The sequence below is a fragment of the Melanotaenia boesemani genome, chromosome 2 (genome assembly GCF_017639745.1).
Source record: "Melanotaenia boesemani isolate fMelBoe1 chromosome 2, fMelBoe1.pri, whole genome shotgun sequence".
In the NCBI taxonomy this organism is placed as follows: Eukaryota; Metazoa; Chordata; class Actinopteri; order Atheriniformes; family Melanotaeniidae; genus Melanotaenia; species Melanotaenia boesemani.
This window is the reverse complement of record NC_055683.1, coordinates 13,570,795-13,596,423: the sequence shown is the minus strand read 5'-3', so window position 1 is coordinate 13,596,423 and position 25,629 is coordinate 13,570,795. Positions and strand designations below refer to the sequence as shown.

Genomic DNA, 25,629 nt, shown 5'->3' with positions numbered 1-25,629 from the left:
AATTTCTTTTGATTATGTGAGCTGTGCTCATTTTAATTGTACATCTAACAACATTGATGTGGAATCGCAAATTTTAGGAAGATAAAGACTGTGTTGTAGCTAATGTCTGGTACGTTAATAAACCAGGGGATGCATTTCTCGGCAAGCACTGAATCTGCATTGCCAGAATATGCATCCCCCCCTGGAGCCTAAATACATACAGGTATGGTTGAAATGGTGTTTCCCACATTATAACTAGTCTAATATGACTGATCAGTGTGTGTTTCTTACATGTAACTTACACGGTAGCCTAATAAACCAGGGGATGCATTTCTCGGCAAGCACTGAATCTGCATTGCCAGAATATGCATCCCCCCCCGGAGCCTAAATACATACAGGTATGGTTGAAATGTTGTTTCCCACGTTATTACTAGTCTATGATGACTGATCAGTGTGTGTTTCTTACATGTAACCTACATATGTGAACCCTGCCCCTGTTTAAGAAAGACTGAAAATCTATTTTGTCAGATCAGCCTTTGATGCGTGATAGGGGTGTCAGTTGAGAAAGTTGTGATATTTATAATTGTTAAGTGTACTTTGTTTTTTCCTGTTTTTATCTCTGTCCAGCACTTTGACTAGAGTTGTATAAATAAAACCAGATTGATTGAAATACTAGCCATTAAATATTGGGAGCCATATAAACCCTATAAAACCTGTAACCAGTACTTCCACCTTTATTAATTTCCCTTGTTGTTATTTTTGACCAACCAAAACATGTGACAATGAAAGAAAAACCAAAAGAAGAAGAAGAAGAAGAAAAAAAAAAACATAATGTCTGGGTCATTTGAGTGGAAGATTTTGCCGTGTTTTTTAACCAGTTACGGGCTAAAGTTACATAGGTGAACCGCTGCCAAAAACTCTGTGGACAGAAAAACGTTACACTTCTTAAATGAGTTAAAGAAGCAAATAAAGAATGTTTTACCCAGTGGTGTAGCTCTAAATATTACTAAAGTACATCTCTCAAATACATTATTATCTTATAAAAGAACAACAATCAAAGCTACATCGATTCTAGATGTGAAATGTTTCAAACGACACGATTACGCTTGCTTAGTGGTGCGCGTTCACGCGATGGGCATGCAAATCTCGGCAGACATGCAGTTCTCGGCATGACACCGGCAATGCGGACCAAGCTCTGACACTAGTCGTACAGGGACCGGACAGCTCTTACAAGCGAGTCCAGCACTCCATACTCCCGGAGTACCCCCCACAGGAGTCCCCGGGGAACACGGTTGAATGCCTTCTCCAAATCCACAAAACACATGAAGATTGGTTGGGCAAACTCCCATGCCCCCTCAAAGACCCCAAAGAGGGTGTAGAGCTGGTCCACTGTTCCACGACCTGGACGAAAACCACACTGCTCCTCCTCAATCCGAGGTTCGACTATCCCACGGACCCTCCTCGCCGGACCAAACCACGTTTCACAAAAAGCATGGTGTCAATGCTATGTTTACAAAATCAAGTCAGCTTGATATATCATAAAAAACAATCAATAACTGTTCAAAAATGCTAAATTTACTTCCATTTATAGGCTCAAAACTAACATTAAACAGTCACTCATCATCAAAACTTATAAATAGCTTAAATTTCCAGGCTTCAAAATAGTCACATATTTATTTACAAACTGTACCATGCTTACAGTTTTCATTATGAAAAAACGGCCACAAAAGTGATGTTATGCACCTAAAGCAGACTGTCGAGCAAGAAAACCAGTTCAAACATTGTCCAATAGCTTTATCCTTTTCTGCTTTACTGTTAGTCACAGTTAGTTTGGATTGAGGCAAACAGGGAGTGAAACATTTCCCTCACACTACTTATATCTTTATTATGCAACTACTATGCTTCAGATGTCTTATTTGAGATGATTTCTCACTGAGCCTGGGCTGACGTATCCAGCAGCCAGTCCTGCTGCATGACTGAATAACTGGATGCTGGATATAGCATCATAGATTTTATCGACTACATTTTGTGTTTATTCAAAAAGTTTGATCAAGTCTTAAAATAAAATTTAAAAAAATTACCATGGAAACTAATTTTCATCATCAACATTTTTTAATGCTGTGATTGATTAAGCTATTTTATATCATTACCCTGAACCTCTTCTGGGTAAGCATCCTGGGCTGGTTCAGCTTTCCCGTTTTCTAATTAATCTTTGTTGTATGTTTTATTAGGTTTTTTTGAGTCAAACAGATCTGAAATGATAGTAGAACTTATAGAAAAAGCAAGTTTTTGAAGAGAACTTGCTCCCTAAATTGTCTCAAACATATCAGAATATCTAATTTGAGGTTTGAGTGATCTAATTTTATGAAATATAAATGATAGGGTGTAATTTCAGTGGGTATAAAGACAATAAACTACAAGTTTGTGGTTGGTAATTATTTAAATTTCTCAGATCTAATCATTACCACTAAGTTAATTTATGGTTTGTTATTGTTCTATGAAAAAATTATTTTATTTAAAGCTAAATCTATCCTCTTTTCAACATTTCCTCTAGATATTTACCTTTTACTGGTCAATTCTGGCTTGTTGCCTTTCACATTGAACATAATTCTTGTTTTTTTTAGTGTTCTTCTCACCTTCTGCCCTTTACATTGGGTCAAATTCTCCCTTTCCATGTGTATAAATGATGCTCTGCAGAACAATTTGCTGCTTGGCTCACTGTGTGCTGGAAACACTCTGCTTGCAAGAAGTAAAACATAACAAATCATTTCATCCTCTACTTTTTAGAAGAACTTTGAGTCAAAGCATTTAAAAAAGGAAAAAGCAGAAAGTTAATGTCTGCCAGAGAGATCACCCTTTCAGTAAACTGTCAGTCGGCTCTCTGTACAAGAACATGCAGCTTTCTCACTGGCATTTAATTAAAGCAGGCTGGCAGTAACATGTCTATATTCACAGTGTGTAGCCGACTGATTAGTCTTCTCAGCCTGAAAATAAAAGAGAGTGGAGAGCGCTGCTAGCCTCCGCACGGGTCTGTTTATCTGGAACCAGCTGTGATGGCCTTTATCAGCTGCCATGACAGTGGAACCACAAAACACACCACAAAAGAGGGGCAACAAAAAACTGTGCCACAGACAATTTGTGTAAATGAATGTGCATTCATCCCCGCCACAATATAAAAGTAAACTACCACTCAATCTTGTGTTTGGCTTCATGTGTCTATTCTTCACTTTAGAAAGTCTTTTGGACAGCATTCACATGACAGTGGTCTAGCTTGAGGAGGAAATAAATCTTTAACTCCCCTGGATGAGTCATCAGTGACTGCAGCAGGTTTGTGTGTGAGGATGGAAGAGGAAGGCAGCTGAGGTAAGCTAGTGGAACTGAAACCATCTGGTTTCCTCCTTATTACAGTGAAGAATACTACCCCCAACCACCTCCACCTCCACACACATGTAACTATGTAACGCTCTCTCATCCTGCTGTCACAGCAGTAAGAAAGGGGAAGATGTCTGGATGTTCTTCGTGGTAAGGTCTTTATTTCCAGTTATATAAGCGGAGCTATCATAAAGCCCACAAACAAGTCAAACAGACCTGATAAAGCTTTTAGAAAAAGAGTCTTTGAAAACCATGACCCTCCCTCAAACAAAGAATCTGACTACAGAGTGTAAAATATTTTATTTAAGGTTAGACTGATTTTATCATATGAAGTAGGAGTGATGGGATGTTATCCTAGTGGGTTTAAAGACAATGAAATGCAAGAGCATGAATGATGTTACAAATCAGTTATCAGCTCAGCAAAAAACTGCAACCTTGCTGCAACCTCTCAGAGTGAAGTGGTGTGCCGAGTATTTGCCCATGAGAAGTAATATTCCAAATCATAAGGGTGCAGTAACACTGTTGACAGGTAAACTCCGTAGGAAGTAACTGAACAGTAGTTTGTCACTTCATATTCAGTAGCAACATTTTTTAAGATTTTTTTTATTACATAAAAAATGTTTTAATTTATGGGACCATTTTACCCAAAAATGAATTATAAAGATATTTTTCTAAGAATAAAATAATTTTCACGTTTGTTTTTCTTAACATATTTAAAGTTCTGCTACCATGCTCTCACAAAGCAGAATAGTTAGGACGTTACAATCCTTAAGCTACAGTGGACTCCTCAACATTTTACTGTAGATATACAGCTCTGTTATGAAGTAAGAAAAGACAGCTTCAGCTGCAGTTTCAGGACCACAGCCTCAGGACCAACTTTTTCAGGTGTTTCTGAAGTAAAAATCCATGAAAAATTCTATTTGATCTGATGGAATAACCCATTTTAAAAGGAGAATTATTTCCAATACCATGTGCATTTAATGATTAAAGAGAAAATATTGGGCACCTTGATATAAGAGATTTAAATGTCTTTAATATAACACCATAAATAATAACAACACTGTAAATAATGCAGTCACTCAAAATTACACTAAATTGTGGGCATATTTATTTTCTTTTGATACAAACTATGTGGATTTTTCTCTATGGGATGTTATTAAAGTAAATGAAGACTGGCAAGTGTATTTTGCTCCCTCAGGGACATCAACAAATACTCTGATACTTGGATAATTACAGCTAAAATAACATCCAATTACCTTAACTGAACAGGAGTCATTAGTATAAAGGGACTCCCTTCTACAAGATATACTGCATAAACAGAGTACTTCACAGCAGCAAATCACAAACACGTTATATACACCTCTGGCATGATATGATATCTACACTTTGAAAATGAATCTCATCATCTTTTGTTAAAGTGCAGACACAGTAAATGCATGAAGAGACTGAGGAAACTCAAAGGCACACACAGGCACAAATTTGCAGGTACTGGACACAGTGTTACATGATGGAGCAGGTGAAGCCACAGCAGTCTTTCAGCAGTGTGAGTCCAGTCTTAGAGAATAATGGTGCAGATGTCTGTTGGGATTTGGACGCCATCTTTTGAGCTTGCAAAGCACCTGAGTGAGATAACATGACAAAAAGTACTTACTTTCCACCGCCTCTTTTTTTGTTTGTTTTTAATTCTTTTAATGAAATGTCTGATAGTTTGAGAATTTTCTTATTTATTTTCTTGCTGAAATCTAGTCATGACAAAGAAAATACACACATTGTAAATGCACAACACACACCTGGTCCCCACCAGGTCTTGAGATTAAGTAATTGCAACCTCAGATGTAGAACTACACATGTCTAATGACTATGTCATTATTATCTGAGCAAATAGTAAGTCAAAATACAGAAACATTGTGTGAAATAGTACACCCCGTAAGCCAGAAGCTTGTAGAGCTAACTTAGCAGCATTACTTATCATTTTCTGTATAATGTTATTAGTGGCTCACACTGGTGCAGAGGAATTTTGTCCCACTCCTCTTTACAATTTTACTTAATTAATTAAAGTTTGTATGTCCTACTGCAGCGTTTCAGTCCAGTTAAGGTATGGACTTTGGATCATGTCAACACCTTCATTCTTTTATTTTTCAGTTATCTTGCTGTTGATTTGTCATTTGTAGAATGACAATGTTTAGGCAGATGGGCTCACATTTAACTGGCATCCAGAGGAATTAATGGTCAACTCAGTGACTGCAAGGTGTCCAGGTCCTGTGATTGCAAAACAAGCCCAGATCGTCATCCCTCCACCACCATGCTTGGCAGCTGATATGAGGTGTTTGTGCTAATATGCTGTGTTTGGTTTCACTGAGGATTTCTCTGACCATTGCACAGGATGAACTTGTTGGGATGTCCACTCCTGGAAAGATTGACAGCTGTCTTCAATGTTTTTTTTTTTTTTTTTTCTCACTAGAATGACAGACCTCACAAAGTTTGGAAATAACCCCATATAACCTCTTAAAACAACAATTTGAAGTTGTTGTAGCAGCTAAAGGAAGAACTGAAACTTTTTGGGATTTTTTTTAATAAATAAATAATGAGACATGTGCTGTTGTTCATCTGACTTTCTATTTAGGACCTGATGAAGACCAGGTGGTGTTTTTTTATTATGTTTTGATCCATAAAACATTAAAGTTAAAAGAGAATGTATTTTAATCAAACTTTAAGAGGCATAATGGGGTGAATGAGTTGACTTTGGCTCAGTTTCTGACTTGCTTTTACACTTGGACTTTTATGAGTTTATCACATTTCAGTTATTGACTTTAAAATGGGCTGGTAGGTTAGGTTGTGTAAATACATCACAAGGTAACCCTGTTATACAGCAACCAGCTACACCATTAAAACTGAACAGCATTAACCATCTTGATACAATTCTTCTCTTAGAAAACAATAAATCCTGGCTTTAGTTTTCAGTTTGGTGATCTGTGTCTTTGTATTGCTGTGGACAAAGAACACCCTGACATAAAAAAGGCCCTCTGTGACTGACGCTGAGGCAGATCTGTGTATAAAAGTGTGTGTGTGGCAGTGACAACAAACAGAGCCACAACCAGAAAAAACACCTGTGGTTTCTTTTCTTTCTCAAGCAGAAAGTAACAGTGACTACACAGACCTGTTTTTAACAAAATATTTACAAGTGACACTTTACCTGTTAGACTCACCTTTTGTAGTCAAAGCTTTGGGAAATTTAGACTGTAAGAAGGCTGCCATGTCCCTGTCTTCCTCCCTTTCCCTGTGGAGGAGAATATGTTGGTGTTCTTTAGACACACTGACATGGTCTAAGTGAAAAGTAGATCTCTGACAGTCATTAACTTGTTAGCTAGAAGGAGTGAAAATCTGCTTTGCCGGTGTGTTAAAAGTCCTTTTTGACTCTCACCTCAGCCTTTCGAACTCCACATCATCCACAAGGAAGTCTCTGGTCTCCACCAGCTTATTGATCTGCTTCAGCAGCTCCTCCTCCCGCTCCCTGTCCTCTTTAGACTTGTCTTGGTCTGTTCAACGGTCACATGATAAAGCCTTACATTAACTACAGCAGTTACATGGTGTTAAAATTACAGGTTAGTTCAGGAGTCATTGGTAATTATAAAATACTTTAGATGGTTATCATGTTCATATCCAATCCATTAACCTCTGAGTTGGTTTATTATGGTACATTTGCTTTCTGTGTAATATTACCTGAGTGCACATGAGGCCTAAATGGAACTTATGCTTTTCAGATGGTGATTGGCTACAGCCAAGAGTGGAAATGCCAGTTTAAGTCCCACTGAATGTTTATCTGCCAGAGAAAGTTTGACTCCCAAAGATACAATCTGCATGTGTTAGCAGTTGAATTTTAAAACTCTATTTTTAGTTGAGCGAACACAATAACTACATTTTCTAAAGTACCCAGTGTGTTAACACGAAGCCTCTGACGGGAGTTTCATGAGGAGGATCTGCTTGCTTTCAGCTACTTTTATCTTGACCTTTCTAGGATCTTCCTGTTCCTCTTTCAAGCTTTAAACTCGACCACACGCTTCATTATTTTGTCATTGCTCCGGTCCTCTTTACTTATTTAGCCAATCTTTAACCAGAAAAGTCCCATTGAGAGCATAGACCTCTTTTTCAAGGGATTCTTGGAGTTCTTCTCTTTAGGTCTTATCTTTGTTCTGTCATTCTCATTCAGACTATTTTAATGCCTACTTAGTTGCTACATCACACTCTCTTTATCATTAACCACCAAATGCAGGTTTGTGTGGTTTGTTTGTTTCAGCTGTTCAAATTGTGAAACTGATCAAGATTAATTCAGGGTTCCCCCTGAAGTCAGAACAAAAAGAGAGCAAGCCAAGGATTTTACAAGATGGTGAGAAAAGGGGCTGAACCTTTTGTTTGGATCAAAATGAGCTGAGTCATAGCATGGCAGAGTTTGCAGCAAATTATTTTGTTAAAAACTTGGCAAATTATTTCAGCTGGTTAGGGTCCTCATCTGTTAGCTTCTGCTACGCTGTGGCTAAATTAAAGCTCACAGAGTGATAAAAAAACGTAGCTTATTTCTTGTTTTATTAGTCAAGATTGCTGTTGAAGAAAGAAGCCAACAACATGAGTTCAGCTAATTTCAACATGATTTCATTTGTAGTTTTGTGAATTTTGCAGGTTTTTCTTTCCAGTTGTCTTTTTTCCCCCCCCAAAGGTATTTTTCCTCCTTTTTATACTTTCTGTTTTCACATATGACCTATCCCCACATGATTAATAATAATAATAATAAAAACTTAGCTACATGCAGGATTTTTTTAAGATAACTCTGTTGGATGACTGATTTCAGCCCAATACAAGACTAAGAGTGAGTTGCCAGGCAGGTAAAAATCCATCAAGTTCTTGTCTTTGTGTGCACAAGTTATTTTTGTCATCCCCTCATATGTGAGACACTGCAGTTGGTAAATGAATGTTTCTGTACAGAAAAAGTGAGCTGCACCAATTATTTTAAACCTGAGCTCTTGTCCACCTGCATGCAGCTTCTTCATAGAGAAATTAATCTATGCTTCTTCATATTTTCTTCCCATCAACGCTCATCAGGGCCGATCAATACCCGTATTCAAAAATAAGATGTTAGCAAGTGTTAACAGTAAATTATCTCTAAACACAAAATCCAGGAAAGTGGATTTAAAAAAAGTTAATAAGCTTCATCTCCTGGGATCCATGAATCTTTTAAATGAAGTTTACATAAACCCACCCCAAAATAGCAATAACAACCATAAGGTGGTTAGCAAAGATAAAAAGTTATCCAAAAATAAATTCTGGCAAGAAATGTTTTGATGACACATTTTATCAACTTGAGCCACTTATTTATTTAAATGTGACTAATTTCACAAATTTATTTGACGTACTAGACATGACATCTAAAATCAATAGGCACAGGAATGTGCGTGGGCTAAAATAATGTGAGATATGTTTTATAACCCAAGTTAAAGAAGTGCAATAAAAGAAGGCTTAAGAGAAAAAAATTCTTATAAAAACAAGACTTAAAAAATATTTTACCTATAGGAGGATTTTAAATTCCCTCTGTTCTCCTGACAGAAACAGTAGCTTGTCAAAGGAACACTTGACAAATAAACAAGCAGGAACCATTGCAAGCAAAATGTCTGCATGTTAAACACAATATGACAAACACAACACACAGAGGCACAGAGATTATTATTATTCTTTTGTTTTTTATTTACCTGGAACTGAGACGAGCTTTTGCAGCTCCTGCTTCAGCCTTGTAATTTCTTTGCAGAGCTGGATGTCATCCATCCTGAATGGAAAACAAAAGGTGGGTCAAGCGTTCTGCCAAATGCCTTACAATACAGAATACAGAATACAGAATACTATACAGAAAAGAAAACAAAAAAGACTGATGCCAGTATCAAAGTATTAAATAAGAAGTCTTCAACATTATTAGGCTGAAATTAGTTTTCCATTCAAATGCTTCATTGATATGAATTATGAATTTAAAAAAAAGTTGTGAACAGTGTGAAATTGCACAAGCATATCAAACTGATTTTGAGCTCACAGGTGAGGTCTGTGTGCTTATTAGCTGAAATAACACCATCCTGTCCAGTGGGACTGAATCACACCTGACAGCTTAAGATCTAATAATTTCACCCTCTGACTCTGAAGGCAATTTCAACATGAAGGGACCAGTCATATGTGAGGAAAATGGCTGTAATTGGTACACTTCAAGCTTGTTTAGTAGAATGAGTTTCACTTCGGTGCACTTTAGCTGTAGATATTTCAGGATTACTCGTGGTTCCACAGAGAAGTGTTTGTTTTAAGTGCTGTATAAAAGCAGGAATGGACAGTGAGTGTAAAGTATGAGACTGTCTTGTAAATGACTAGAGGATTTATGTTGGGAGATTTTAATGATTTTTGCAAAACAATAGATATGAATTTAAACATTTTATGATGACTACTAGTTCACGTAAAATTAACTTAGTTACATGCACTAAAGTGACTTGTTGGAGTAGCACTAACACTCCAAATAAATTCAGTATTCCTCAATGAAACCCACAGTATGAGCTCAGGAACGCTTGTGGAAACTACTGGAACTAAAAACAGTTTTCCACTATATGCAAAACTTGTTTATCTGGTTATAAGAATGCTGTTTTTCTTCATTTATACTGATCAACAGATCAACACATGCATATCTACAATTTGTTTCCTCATGTGGATTGTAAGACAAAATCCCAAAATAGAACCATAAACGCTCGGTTTCTCTCTTTATTCATTGGATGGCCACATTGTGCTGGCCTAAAACCCCTCATCTTCTTACCCCCCGCCCACCCACAACCTTCTCCCCATAGTAATGTGTCAAAATAATAACGTCCCTAAAGAAAATGATGAAATAATGAAAAGCAAGAATGAGAGAAAAAGGGCATCTTTCAAGCTTTCTCTGTGTATGTGTGTGTTTGTGTGTGTGCAAGCTTAAATAACATTGCTTGTTTTTAAACCATTTTTCCTGATCATGCACATGGCTGCTTGTGTTTGTGACGGTTGTGATAAATCATTCTTACTCCTGGGGGACTCCTAGCAGTATCTTAGTGCACTCAAATTGCTTTAAAGAGACTTTTCTCGGGATGATGCTTCTTCTCATGTGTGAATAGCTAGTTAAATGCTCTGATGATAATATAGAGATTGAGGATGGACGTTTCCTCATCCTCATCAGGGACATTTTTCCTGACTTAATTGTCTTTGCTGCCTGTCAAGTGCAGATGTGGCTCCTAACTTTAACTTTAATAGACAGATCTTACATGTATCTCAGCTCTGACTCTCTCCGTACGAGGATGTCTCGTATTCGCTCAATTCTGAACAGCTCTCCTTCAATGTCCTCAATCGTGATCGTGGAGTCAGCCATCGACACAACATCTTCAGCTGAAAGATAAAAAAAGATCCAAATATGCTTTTTTACAGCCTAAACTCTCCAGAAAACATAAAGTAGATGTGATTTTCTACATGTCTAAACTGTTGTAGAGTAACAGTTCATGACATATATTCATACCTATTCATTCAGTGCAGGGTGGTGGTTATGGCACAAAATGGGGTCTCCGACCATGAATAATAAAAAAAAAGCATCACGTAGCAAGACACCAAACATGGCCTTTGTAACATGGCGTTAAATGACATTGTTTACGCATGACACAAAATATTGAAATTCTAAATCATCAAGAACTGAGATGTTAAATGTTTATGTCATGAGACATAAGCTGCAAAAGTCACATTGTGAGAAGTTTGAAAAAATGGGCATCACTGACAAACCTTTATGCTGGGGCATATAAGTTTGCCCCAGCTTTTAAAAGTGTTAACAATCAGCACCGAATCATACTACAACATGTCAAATCTAAATAGTTCAACACTGTGTGGTCATTGTGTGCAATTTGTGGATAACTGGGAAGACATCAGACACACATTTTATATGTCACACTATATGCTGATGCTGTCGAGAAGATCACGCCGCCTTTTGTTTCCACAACACAGTGATGATTTATTAAAGGATGCACTGATGCTGGCTTGTTTGGTTTATTAGTAAATGGGCAAATGCAGCTTAGAAAGGGGATCATTGCTGCCATGACAGAACAGATCTGTAAATTGATGCTGACTTTTATCTTAATGTATCAGGGAAGAACAACTTAACCAAAGTAATTTTATAAAGTATGCTTAATGTTGGCTAGTTAGAGTGCCTGTGAAAAGATAGCTGGAAAGATTCAGTTGCTGTGCAAATTCTCATAAACTCAGACATGTTTATAATTAAATTCTTGTTTTGGTGTTTTACTCAGACAGGTGCTACTCTATACACAAACAGAGATTGTTCAACATACAAATCTTTTTTTAAAACAGCTAAAAATAAAGCTGAATAGTTTTAAGCACTGTGATAGTTTTATTTCTTTTACTTATGTATCTTTGAGTTTTTCTGCAAAAGTTCAAAGTACATGCACTTTCAACCCTGAAAATTATAATTTTAGGGCAGGTTTACTCAAACCTCAAACCAGACTTTGTTTAATTATTTTTAATGTATTGTGTTTGATAATGTATTGTTTGTCAATATTTTTATGCGCTGTTTTTATGGGACTGAGGATATATATATTATATATATATATATAATAATTTTAATATATATATATATATATATATATAATAATATAATAATATAATAATAATAATATATATTTTAATATATATCAATACAGTTCATTAATATTCACTGACCCATTCAAATATAAGAAACAAACAAACAAAAAAAAGTGCAAAGCTAACTACAAAGCTAGCAGCGGGCACTTAGCTAGTTAGCATAAACAGTGGAAGTTTGAGGAAAGCTAGCTTAGGTCTGTCAAAATATAATTGTACATGGCCAACAAATAAAGCTGTCTAAGCTAGCATGAGGAGACAAAATGTCTCAATATTGTTTACATTTACTTTTAGTATTGCCTTTTGCTTCATTAGCATGATTTTATTTGGACAAGATCTAAGATTTAAGTCTTAGCCAAGTTGCAAGATAATCTCAATTCAAATATCTCCACTACCACTTTCAATAAAGGGAAAAATAGCTAAATTATAATAAAAAAAAGAAGTAATCAAACAACAAAATCATGGAAAAAAGAGCTCTCTGATGTTGTTATCCATTTCTTTGATGCAGCTCAAAATTGCATTCGCTTGAGTGAACTGTCTTCGAATGAGACACTGCCACATTTTGTACATGACATGCATGAACCTAAAAAGGTTGTCTCACTACAATAATGAAACAGATACTAAAAACTTGCAATGATCTCTTCTTAACTGAACTACCCATCATCAGAGCTCTGTGGACACTACACCCTAGCAATTCTTGAAACAACCCTGTTCCCCCTCCTGCAGCCACCCACTCCTCGTCAGTTGCGATGACTCATGCAGCAGAGCACGGACTGGCTTTTAATTACTTACTGGACCTTGTGTGAAAAGACATTACCATCACACTGACTCACTGTGAATAGCAGGGATGCACACACCTACACAACTCTTCAAATAGTTTAAATGCATCTGGTACTTCCACTACGATGTTCAACTGCGTTTGTGTTTCAGTGTCAAAACAACGTGCATGCATGTTCTAATTTTGCTTCAAGCTCTCTGCCAAACTACATGTCTATTCCAACTGCTTTTGGCTTTTAATGTCACCTTTACTTCTACAAGTTAAACTAATTATTTTAGTTAATATGAAGATTTAATTAGATTTTGTCTTCTTTTATTTAACCCTTAAAAATTTAATAGAGAAAATGCTATTTAGTTCATCTGAAGTATTTGAAAATGAACAAAATTACTTTTTGTATATTTACCATTTATTGCCAAGTTTTTACCACAAAGTGATGCAAAACATCTTAGAAACTGTATGTTTCAAATATGATACATATGGCATTATAATTAAGCAAAAATAGAAAATAATCCATTGCTCCAGCCAAAGTCTGATAAACTGCTTTTATTAGTATTCTATGACAAAAGAATAAACATCTCTGTGTACATTTATTTAGCAGAACAATGTAATTGAATATCTTTAGCAATGTATCTTATAGTTTTCTGTTATACACCAAAGAATTACATAAAACAACTCTTAGATTAATATATAATATTAATGATCATAAGCTGTTACCCCAATTGAAATTAATTAAACTGATTAATTTGACACAGGCCTAATTATTTACACATATGGACCCAGTCTGGGTGATTTTTGTATGATGTACATCAAAATAGCAGCTGCTGTAAATTCTGTTATCCTTAAACTGCACTCTAACAGCCCCACAACATTTCTTGACACCATCCTATTTTTAAGCAACCTCAATTTTAAGAAAAAAAACAAAACAATTTAATTACTACTCTCTGTCTCCATGCAACTAATCCTGGCTCCTGCTGAAGCTTTTATTTCTATGTGGCTTTAGCCGTTTTTCTTCCCTGCATATCAGCATTATTTACTAATAAATGTATTTGTGACCTGCGGTGGACTGGTGACTTGTCCAGGGTGTACCCTGCCTCTCTCCTGTTAATTGCTGGGATAGGCTCCAGCTTCCCCGCAACCCTTAAAGGCTGAATAATTAGGATTTTTTCCTTAAAAATAATTTTAAATGTTCTCATTTCTTGCGAGGGATAAAAGGAAGCTTCCCTATAAACAATCTGTCTCCTACATCAACAATGTCGTTGTCAAGTTTTTCTCCTTCAAAATAAGAGTTCCGTGCCGGAGTAACTTGGGTGCACCGTGTTGGTCTTTCCAACTTCCTGGTTCCTTAAAGCAGTGATTCCCAACCCTGGTCCTCAAGACACACTATCCTGCAGGTCCCTGACATCTAAGACCTGCAGGATAGTGTGCCTTGAGGACCAGGGTTGGGAATCACTGCTCTATGGGATCCTGAACGACACTCTGTTTTTCTTTCGACTGCAGTTCTGATTTGAAACACTAGGTGTCAGTGCTTCTTATTTTGCCTTTAATTGGATGAAGCAGCACAGAAAACAAATGAACGAACAAATGAATTTGTAAAATTGATGAGAAGAAATTAATTACTGAAGTCAAGAAATAACTTGAGTTACCTTCAATGCCATTACGTCATCATGCTCCAGTTGAGAAATCAAGTTTAAATAGTTGCTATTTACAATGAATTTTAAAATACTTTGTAAATATGGCTGAAAACATGTCTATAAAGTAATCATGATGTGCTGCAGCAATGCACGAACAATGCCTAAGAGGTCTTATTTACCCAATGGAGGTAAAGAAACCAGGGGCAAGAGGCCCTCTGCGATATCTTCTCACATTGTTAACAACTTATCAAACAAAGTGGCATTTGAACACACTGCAAACAACCTTTCCAAACTGGGACTTGTGTGTCTTCACTGCACACCATGTCATGAATGAAAGCACAGGGTGGAACATGGGATGGAGGTTGATCCACCACTTGAGGTGTGTAAGGACATGCTGATACAAGAAATGATTCACATCTGTTTGGTGCGTATTAAAAACAAGGACAACTTCCAATTGCCAATCAGTACATATAATTTATGTCGATGCAGAAGGTTTCAGAGGTTCCTACTTTATACAATAAGAAAAACTGGATACAACATAAATAAAAAAAAGAACAAACAAAACTTACATTGTGTGCTTTGCAATGTTTGGTGATTTCATAAAACTGTTCTCTCATGAATCATGATTATGATGTGATCTTCAGTTTACTGACACCATGTGACCGTATTGATGTGAAAAGTATAGCGTGTTTTGGAGAAGTTAGGATGAAAATGAGGATGGTGTGTTCGCTTGTCACTGCCATCTCCCTTCTTGGTCGTCCATCTGAAAAAATATCAGTGGAATTAAACAATGTCAACTGAGCACTGAAAATTCAGAAATCCACTGAATGGAGTGTAAAGGCGCTTCAATCTCAGGGAAAGCTGCAAGAAATCTATACGACAAGCTCAATGACTTATTATTAATAAATTTGTTTTTAACTGGTACATCAATCCTTAAAAAGCTCACAACTTTTTTTAATTAAAATTTTTTTAATTGTTGCTTTACCTAAAATGCAGCAAATTTAGTAAAAAGTTTACATAATTTGCAGTTTTCAGTCTTTTTCTTGAAAAAACACCTGATATTTATTTTAAATAATTCATAAAAAAAATCTAATTTTAATGTTCCAACAATCTTTACTTCAATAAGAACACTGGGAGTTTTTCACAACACTGCAAATTCTAACAAGTTAAGTTTACTTGAAAATATTTAGGAGGAAAAGTAAGCAAACTTTATTGTGGAAAGTATTGAGAAATTATTATATTCGAGTGAGCTGTACTTTTTTTTGAAGTCGTGATCACTTAATATATGTCAGTATAGGTAAATTCAGATCAAGCTGTTACAGCTTAAATACTTTGAGTCATAACTTAATATATTCTGCCAAAATAAGTGGGCATTACTTGAAAATTATTATACACTACACTTCAGGTATCTTAGTGTCTTACACTTTAATGATGTTGACAGGAACTCATTTAAGATAATTCACATTAAATTAATATACTGTAACAAAGTAAGTGAGCAGTTTTTAATTTAAATAAAATGCACTTAATATACCGCAGTTTAGCTAATATGAAAAATTTTCAATAGCATTATAAAATCCATATTACATTTTTATTTCATTATTTGTGAACAATGACAACAATCTACATGCTGTTTTATTCTGAAAGTTGTCTGAAAGTTACTATCAAAGGTCAAGTTTGGCTGAACAATGGCAGATAAATAAAAACAGAAAAATGTTATCCCACTGCTATATTGACAAGACATTTTCTAATACAATGCAATTTTTTTTTAGGTCAGACCATCTCTGTAGAACTTTTAATAGAGTTTGCAACGTTTGATCTTATTTCAAAATTACATATATACTCCAATCTAAATAATAGTACTTAGCTATATAGCAATTTTTGTTTATGCTTTAATTGTTCAGCGTCAGTCCAAACCCTTCTGTTAGCAGAAAAAAAACACAAACAAAATAATCCTACTGCAATTCTTTTGACAGTTATTGTAAAGCTTCATAATTTTTATGAGGGTGATGAACCAAACACAGTTTCTTATACAATATGGCAACCTCTGCAGCTCCACAACAAAGTAATTTGCCACAGTTTCATTATTAAAACACACACACACACACACACACACACACACACACATATATATATGTATATATAAGTCAAATATAATATCCAATTCAGTTCAAATAAATACATACAATATTCAATAATGTTTTGTTCAGCCCCATCATACCCACACTCATGTAGACAACAAGTACAGCTAGCCTACATCTAGCTCAAAAGAGCATTTTTTAGTGTTTGCAGTTTTGGGCTGAGCTTTTGTTGTCCCGAGGTTCAACAATATCTTCTGGATGAACTCAAATGTGCTCTTCACACCTTTGGGATAATCCAGATGGAGTGCATACATTAAGCCAAAGAGAAGACAAAGTGCTTGAGAGGTTGTAGAAATCTCGTCCATTACAATGTTTCCTTCAAGGATGATTGCAAAGCTGTTCATCTGTGGTGGTGTGTCCTCAGTCATGGCTCTAAGAACCCCAACAGGGACCTGGGTGAAGTCATATACAGTGTCCGAATCCTGCAATCAGAAAAAAAGAACGCATCTCAACTACTCAGTGTCTGCAGGAATCATAATTTAAAATCACACGACCACCAGCACTGTGGAATTCTGTCTTACAGAGCTTTATGGAAAGACTATGCAGAGGAAGAAATGGCCATATTTAATAATAAAAAGCATAAAAACAAATCAATCAAGATTTATGTGTGCTGAATTTCAGAGCATATCTTCCTAGGCTACTACTCAATGGTTGGTTTATACCTAAAGACTTCAGTCATGGTGCCTGAGAGTTAAAAAAAAACAAAACAAAACAGACCTGAACAACTTTTTCTGAAGTCTGAGAACTGAACCTGAGGTCTGACCTTCATTATGAATGTACTTACTGAGCAGCCGAGGAAGAATTCAGTGGAATTATCTCCAACATACAGAGGCAGACATTGCAGGACAGCAGTGCGTCTTGTTGAGATGTCATTGGCCTCATGGAAAAGATGACAAAAAACAATAAGCAGGAGGCTATAGGTAAGGCAAAACAATCTGGAAAAAGGTGCATATCTGCATATGCTCAAGACACAACATTCTACGTGATTCAGGGAGTTAAAAAATTACTTGCACAGCAGTTGTAGAAGTCATTATACAGTAGTAGCAGTTGTGGGCCTAGTTGAAGCAAGCAAGCACACTCCTAGATGGAGGTAATGATGAAGAACCTGAAACAACACTTACTTGCGTATTGATTGGCTGGAGGAGTGGTGTGGTGGTCCAGAGCTTCATAGAAGTCTTTCTTGAGGTTCTTACTTGCAACTCTACAGAACTCGGCGAACACCTTGACAAACAAGAAACAACATCCAAAGGATTGTTTACGCCACCATGGTGGTCACTTACTGTAAATATAATTGACTGTTATTCACAGTATAACATTTATAAAAAAGTAATGACCAAATTGAAGAAATTAACAATGTGCTAGGGCTACAAAAAATGATTAAGAAATTAATTATTAAAATAATCTAAAGAAATAGAGTAATATACAATGAAAATAATGATTGTGGTGTGGTTCAGTAGAAACATAAGTGGGCTTTACCTGATTTCTGTGAACAGCAGAGGCCGCCGTTCCATCATCCTTTTGACTGGAGGCTGTTCTTCCACAATTTCTTCGTGTCACAAACAGAATGTCTGATCCATCATTTTCTTCACATCAGCTGAGTCAGGAAGCCTTTTCTTTGCTTCACTTTCAAGCTGTCGTCTGACTAACTCAAGAGTATTTGCATTTTCACCATCAGAAAAATTTCGCAAGTAATTTGTCTCATTTCTTTTTGGCCTTTTTATGTTCCTACCTGATGTCTCTCCTTCAGGGAAATCCTTCCTCCGCTTGTTCACCGTGACATCAGCCATTCCAGATCTTCTCATTTTCTTGAACTTAATGCTATTCTTCCATCCACAATCTCCGCTGGGTGATCCAACTTCCTTCAGACAGGGATGCTTTACAACCAGTGCAGAGGCCACTTCTTTACAGCATTTATGTGTGGGGTATGCCGTGTACTTGTACATGGTCTCTCCAAGTTTCTCTAAGATGACATGCTTCATGTCTCGAGAAACATCCATCCGAGTTCCATCTTTCATTTATCATGTATTCACTGCACCCTTCATCCAGCAGACACGTGATAAAAAAACTGTCTGAATCTCTTTTAGAAACAACAACAACAACAAAAAAAGAAAAACAGAAAAATACCTTATTCAAACAAAATGTATTAGGTATTAGGAAGTGCATCACTAATTAATATTACTAGCATTTTTCCATTTCTAAATGAAGGCAATACCAACTTGTCCCTTGTCTACGGTTTTGGTTTTACTATTTGCCAGGGTCTTGTACCACCTCTAAGCAGTAAAACACACTAGGTAAAGTCACTATTCAGTTCCAGGCATTAAACATTAAACAAAATACTGTAATTATTCAGTCAGTCAAATGATTCACTATTAGTGTCCATAATTTCATTTGAACGCGCCACAAATTTTTTCTTTTTAGCCCAAGTTAATGGGAGTTAATATTTAAGTAATATATACATGAATGACAGATGTCTTTGAAGGAAAACCTATAGTTATATTTATATATATATATATATTAGCTATATATTATATATAGCTAGCTGCTGCCCAGAAAGGCCGTTTAGACCTAGCCAAAACACTTAACTCAGATGCGCTCATGTTTAGCTGCTGCTAACATTTTAACGTCTGCTATGTAAACACAGGCGAACATGCCAACGGTCTCAGAAAGTCATAGTTGTTGTTGGTTTCTTTAAAAGTTCTCGCTCCAAAAGTTAAATTACGTTGACAAGATTCTAAAAAAAAGAAAAGTCTTAAACTTACCGAAATCAACGTTAAAGCCAACCTTCCGTTAGACCAATGTAGCTGCGTACACAACCGTTAGCATGACTTTGAGTCGTGTAGCTTCAACTTCTTCTTCAACTCCTTCGTCTCTTCCGGCCGCTTCCACTGGGACGTGCGCGTTGACCGGAAATAGACGCGCACAGGGTATACAGGTGTTGTACACACCCAAAAAACTAAGTACATTGTACTTGATTATATAAGTATGGTGTGTAAAAAGTACAGAAAACTCAATGTAAACAAGTACATTTGAACTAACATAAATTATGTTTAGTGTACAATTTAATATTTAGTCAGGAAAAAGTTTGCATTTACAGTGCATTCAGCAGATTGTTCATTAAGCTACAACTTAATGCTCAAAGAGCAAGTACAAAAATGAAAAGGGGAAAAAACAGATTCTTTCAGCATTTTGCAGGAGATCTGGATGTTGAAGACAAATATGCGTTTTTGTCTCAGTTCTTTGTGCATTTCAGAAATTCTCAGACAATTTGAAAATGTTTAGTTTGTCTTAAACCACAATTTTGCATGATGTACAAAAGTCTTCATGCAGAACACCGGGAAAGTGTCATGCAGGTCATTGACAGTGATGTTAGATGGACCACGTCTCTATCACATGTGTATGCACACATATTCAGAAATATGGATGTTCATAACATGGATATAGGGTAAGGCAGAGCAGTGCTGCAATATGTCAAAGTTGCATTAAAATGGCACTGATTGGACATAATTGCAAAGACGTGAAGAATTCATGACAATTTGCTGAATTTGCTGAGTTCGAATGAATATATAGGGACTAAAAAAATACTAGTTAATTGGAACTTTATGAAAATCAACAAAAACAGATTTCAACCATCATCCGCTTTACAGAAAAAAATGTTAAGGGTTTATTTTAATAGACAAATTGACTTGTGAGTAAAGTTTATTTATGTGTTAAAAGTATAGCTTTGCAGAAAAATCTTTCCCTCTGCAACATGATTCTGGTGTACAGGAAATCCCCCCACATTCACCACCCAGGTGCCCCTTAGGAACTACGACCTGCACACAACTAAAACATATTTATAGCGAGAATTTGCACGTTATTGTTTTATTTCCCTCGGCTTAACTGCTAAAGTCGGCTTATCAGAGCACCAACTATAGGTGTGAATTATTCTGCTCACATTTTTTCCAAACATGCATCCAAATACCAACACAAACACAGAACCTTTGCCCCATGACAGATAAAACTCACCTGATTTCTCCGCCGCTCCATCCACCTGCGTTTGGTCCAACGCGCCGTACTGTTGAGATTTCCTCTCTTTGTCCATAGTCCTAAAAACACCCTCTTTCTTCTGACGCTATAGAGGAAAGTCAAATGAGATTTTCACGCAGCATTAATTCAGAAAAAAAAAATCAAAAAGCTACGCCAGACTTCATGCAGCTGTGATATGTGGGGGAGACAATGGGAGCGCTGCCAGCTGATGATGAATCCAGCCACCAGTGTAAACAGTCTCACGCTGCTTATGTGCGCTCAGAGGCGCCATCTACCGGCAGGAAATATGCACTGCATGCTCCACCCAAAAAGGACTAAACACACATCTGTTGCATTGTAACCACTGTGATGACACATGAGAGCCATTCATCATGATTGTCTTCATCATTCCCGACTGAGTTCAGCTTTCAGCAGCATAATAATTGGAAATGTAATTATTTCTTGCAGCCAGGGCCCCCAAGGCACCTTCCAGATGTTCTGGGACTGAATCTTGCATCTGTCTGCATGCAGGCAGTCATGTTCTAGAGAAATTGGAGAATTCACATAGATTCAAAAGTCTTTCTATAAATAGAAGATATGCAAGAAAATCTTTCTTTTGGAATAGCATGATTTGGATATAAAGCAAAACTGTATAGTATAACCTCTTTATACGGTTTAGTTTTTTAAACATTTTAGATAATAGCCTCCCAAAAATCATTACCATGAGTTTATCATACACACATCCAGATCTGAATTAGGCTGAAAGCAACATAGGCCTCCATTATTTTGATAGGGAAAGAAGGAAATCAATATTACTTTGCCTTCACTGCATTAATATGAGCACTGCTAACTTCATCCAAGTTTAAACAGTTGTCTGAATGGTAAGTGCAGCTTTGAGGTAAAATAATAAACCGATTTTTGATTGATTACAGAGAGCATAAAGACAAAAGATATTTCATGTTTCAGGACACTGAAAAGAACTTTTGAAACCTCAAATCCTTGATCAACTGCATACTGTTGTGGAAATAAAAAAAAGGAAATAAACTGATCAACTGACTTCATGTCTGCTAACAGGCAATCAACGACCATCTGAGATGAGATAAGTTCAGGAGGAGTTCATTTTGAAATACAGGTTTGACTAACATGCTCTGGCAGACATGTCCCTTGATCCGTTCATCACACAAGAATCAAACAATCAAACTCAGGTCATTTCAGCAGTTGTTTGCAATGTGCTACACTTATTGCAGTTACACACACAATCACAGAACAAATAGTTTTCAACTTTTTTAATCAGTCTTTCAGTTCACATTTTAGAGTCCACACAGACTGACAGCTGACAGAAGTTGGTGGTGAGTTTTTACAGAAAATAAACAGCGGGTTTTGGGCGTGGTGTAGCAGCATGTCAGTCCAGTTTGGCCTGACCTTCTGCACATGTCTTGTGTTTGCACTGCCTCTAAGAGGCTTCAGTATCTCTACTGTCACGATGACTTAGCTGCATGAAATTACTGGCTTACTAGAATACCCACCCAAAATCATGCCACCTTGTTTGCAGTATAATACAGTAGCTGCTTACGCAAATATACATGAGGAGAAAAAGGATAAAGAGGCTCAGATGAGTCCACCTATCTATCGTTTGAGATGAGGCTTCCAGGATAGACAAGGGTGTCAAATTTACTCCAGTGTTTAAAGTCAATAGCTGGACTGTAATTAAACCTGTCAGGGTGGGAAATGAGTCATTCTCACCTGGACTGTCTTAGGAAAGGTGACAAACCTGATGAGGAGTGAGAATTTGTTATTGTAGTGCTGACAGAAATGATTTCAAATGATTTTCTGAAAATAAATCTCCTCTAATTGATGCACACGTCACCCCAGTTGTTGCTTTCAGGGGCTCATTCTCCTTCCATAGTTGTTTTTGCCTCTGTCGTCTTCCATGGCTTTATCAAGCCAGTCCCTCTCCTGCTCAGACTCAGAGTCGCTGGCTTCGCTTGCATCAGCTGCCAAAAGGCGGGAATAGTTAATTCTCCTCTGGTGGGGGGCTTTCCACTGGAGCAGAGGCAGGCACATGCACCATGCCATCAGGCCTATGGCCCCCCCTCTGTACAGCCACACCAGCCCAAACCTCTGCACCACAAACCCTCCTACAAAACTACCCAGTCCACTTCCCAGCTGCAGACACAGAGAGTTGTACACCCTCCTCACGCTCCTTTCGGCCCCTGGAGTTGCAACATCCTCGCACTGGATGGTCACAGCCCACCATAGCGCTCCACCACTGAAACAGCTGAGCACCTGTGCAGGGAGGGCAGCCCAGGCTCCCCAGAGGAAGGAGTAGTAAAAGCACTGCAACCCGAGACTTGCCGCACCAACTACGAGCACCCTCCCTGGGCTGAGGAGTTTAGAAACGCGGCCAGCCAGGAGGGGGAAGGCAGTCTGAGAAAGCAGAGAGAGGGATAAAGTCAGCCCCATGTGCAGCTCACTGCTTCCATGATCCTGCATCTGCCAAAGGAGGAAGTTGTCTACAGCTGAAGTCAGTATCCCAACAAGAAGGATAGTGAAAGTGCAGAGCAGAGCACGAGGGGAGCCATAAACCAGCTGAGCAGCTTTCAGGAGCCCGTTGGCTCTGTCTCGCTTTTTGTTCAGATAAAGAGGGAGGTAGGCAGCCACAGGCAGGGTGAGAGCTGCCAGGACGGCATAGCAGTAGAAATGCACAGCTCTCCGGTTTGTATGACCAGCGATGAGACAACTCAACTGGCTGACGAGCACGCCAGTCCCCCCGACACCACACGCCGCTCCGAGTGAACCCCACACCTCAGAGCTGCTGTAACGGTCTGAGGCGTCTGCAAAATCTAAATACTCATACAGGCCGTCATCTACTGTCCACTCCAGAGGGGCTGACACAAACTCCCACACTGAGACGATGAAGAGTATCATGAGAAAGAGCTGGTTGTGAATGTCCATCTCCTTCAGGCTGCCTAGAAAACCAAAACTACCTCTTTTATTTCCCTCAGGCTGCTGTGACATGAACTCAGACCTCTTATGTCTCACTGGGGTTACGACAGAGCTGATGGTGGAATAAACAATAGATCCGTTCTTCGGTTTTCTAAGAATGCTGATGGTCACATCTGATGAATTTCCTGTATCAGTGTTATTAAAAGAAGATAGATTTGCTATCACATGAGCAGCATTTCGATGGGAAGTGTTACAGGTCCCAGTCTCTGCACCGGACACATCTGTGGATGGAACGAGCAACAGCAGCAAGGCGGCCGCAGCGGAAAACACCAGAGAGCAGTTTATCACCATGCGCCTCTTGTTGTAGTGCTTGGCAAGCATACTGGCTACAGGTCTCCACAGCAGCGTTATGAAGTACTTGGTACCCATGACGATGCCTGTCATGGCAGGGGACAGGCCAAGCTGTCTGAAGTAGAGGGTGAGGAAGGGGAGCAGGCAGGATTTAGCACAGGAGCTCAGGAAACTGAAGGTGCCGGCGAGCGCTAAGGCACGCTTGATGTCAATCTGCTTGGTCCTCTTCATGGTTGTCCTCCTGAGCACTTAAAAGATGTCACATGGATGCAAACTGAGAGATGCAGGACGACAGGAAGCAAAGAAGTTAACAAAGACACGTCTTGATATTAATACCAAAAGTATCTAAAAAGTGTTACCACAGTTTGGTTGCAGAAATCCAGCTACATGCTACAGCTATAGTTAACTATAACTATAATCCTTCTCAGAGACCAAGATGAAGTCTTTAAATGCATTATTATAATGTAGATTATTTTTAACAAGCTATAAAATTTAAGTTATTCAACTGAGGTAATTACAAAATCCCTGGTTTATATTAATTTGTTTACTAAAGGCTGCAGGAATGAACATTTAAATGACAGAACTACCCTTGCCTTTTAATCATGCATCGTCATCTGAAAGCCGATCGAGCGCAGTTTTCTTTGCGGAAATATGTAGAAGAAATAAACATGAAACATGACGCTGAGCACCTGTCTCTGCAGGATGTCAAGATACTATGTTCCACGTCACGCCAAGTCCACATGATGACATAAAAAAACAGAAAGAAAAAAAGACAAAGTTAAATATTTACCTTTTAATCTCCTCCCGCTGAGTTTTTATCCTCTTCTACTTATCACTATCCTTCTCTCATTCTAGCGTTACATCCACCACTTTGTCTGTTTCGTGTTTAGATTTGTGGACACCTGTTAACAGACTTTGTGCGCTCGGCTGCAGCGCACCTACAAGTTTACACCTGTGGATCCGCACACAGCGCCGCAGCGCCCCCTGCCGGTGTGGATGTCTGCGTGCGGCGTGTGGGCCATAAAGAGGGACACAGACAGAGTACAACGTGACGAATGAAATTAAAGTACACTATTTTGTACTGAACTGACCGACACATCAACCACTAACAGAAGCACTTCTCATAGGCTGTGTAATAAACTAAAGATTCTACAATAAGGATACAAAAGTCAAAATCCTGTTCAAAATTATCCCTGTTTGTGGGTTAGGCATGTGTGTTGTTTTACAAAACAATGCAAAACTCAACATATCTCCTTTCTTGATATTCTACCTCCAAGCAAATTAACCTGTTTTCAGACTTTAAATCTTTAGAAAGTGGTCTTCGTTAATAGTTCATGGGCTCTCCGCTGCTTTTTAATCTTTTCACTGAATTCCAGCTGCTTTTTGACATGTTTTCAGTCCACTTTTAGAGGAAAGTGTTTGTCAAGCACAAGAATCATTCAAGCATAAAAATGGATTCTTACTCATGTGCTGTTTTGACACATAACAGACCAAAAAAAAAAGAAAAAAAGAAAAAAGAAAACAAAACAACAGCAAGAAAAAAAACAAACAATTTTAAATAGAATTTTCATGCTTTCAATTTGTTGGAAAAACACAGTTTCCTTCGATTTCTTTAGTTGGATCTGCTTAAAAAAGCCAAATATTACTCAGTTTGACATAAAATAGTATTCCTGTGGCAACAAGGTGATTAACAAAGAGCTTTTTTGCCAAAAACTTACCTCAGCGTGGTGTGCAGTGTGTTCTTTAATAA

General features: G+C 37.7%; 2 protein-coding genes across 11 annotated transcripts; both read right to left on the bottom strand.

Moving 5' to 3' along the window:
- Nucleotides 1-1,905: 1,905 nt before the first annotated feature.
- On the bottom strand, nt 1,906-20,785 carry zgc:171844 (uncharacterized protein LOC100151763 homolog). 9 transcript variants are annotated; one of them, XM_041995618.1, is made up of 7 exons: nt 19,337-19,426; nt 18,307-18,845; nt 18,054-18,123; nt 17,699-17,798; nt 17,362-17,454; nt 16,674-16,999; nt 1,906-1,917 (listed from the first exon to the last, which is right to left on the bottom strand). In XM_041995618.1, the coding sequence occupies exons 2-6, from the start codon at nt 18,590-18,592 to the stop codon at nt 16,685-16,687; spliced, it is 864 nt and encodes a 287-aa protein (XP_041851552.1). In that variant the 5' UTR covers nt 18,593-18,845; nt 19,337-19,426; the 3' UTR covers nt 1,906-1,917; nt 16,674-16,684. The 9 variants fall into 9 exon arrangements, with proteins under 9 accessions (XP_041851552.1, XP_041851561.1, XP_041851576.1 ...); XM_041995627.1 differs by lacking the exons at nt 1,906-1,917; nt 16,674-16,999; nt 17,362-17,454; nt 17,699-17,798; nt 18,054-18,123 and adding exons at nt 4,368-4,970; nt 6,558-6,628; nt 6,773-6,887; nt 9,090-9,163; nt 10,659-10,779 and having other exon boundaries at nt 19,337-19,436; XM_041995609.1 differs by lacking the exon at nt 1,906-1,917 and adding an exon at nt 15,788-16,447 and having other exon boundaries at nt 16,649-16,999; nt 19,337-19,425.
- Nucleotides 20,786-21,853: 1,068 nt separating this feature from the next.
- Nucleotides 21,854-24,858, bottom strand: mfsd6l (major facilitator superfamily domain containing 6-like). 2 transcript variants are annotated; one of them, XM_041976592.1, is made up of 2 exons: nt 24,670-24,858; nt 21,854-24,153 (listed from the first exon to the last, which is right to left on the bottom strand). In XM_041976592.1, the coding sequence occupies exon 2, from the start codon at nt 24,108-24,110 to the stop codon at nt 22,464-22,466; it is 1,647 nt and encodes a 548-aa protein (XP_041832526.1). In that variant the 5' UTR covers nt 24,111-24,153; nt 24,670-24,858; the 3' UTR covers nt 21,854-22,463. The 2 variants fall into 2 exon arrangements, with proteins under 2 accessions (XP_041832526.1, XP_041832537.1); XM_041976603.1 differs by lacking the exon at nt 24,670-24,858 and adding an exon at nt 24,473-24,566.
- Nucleotides 24,859-25,629: the final 771 nt, after the last annotated feature.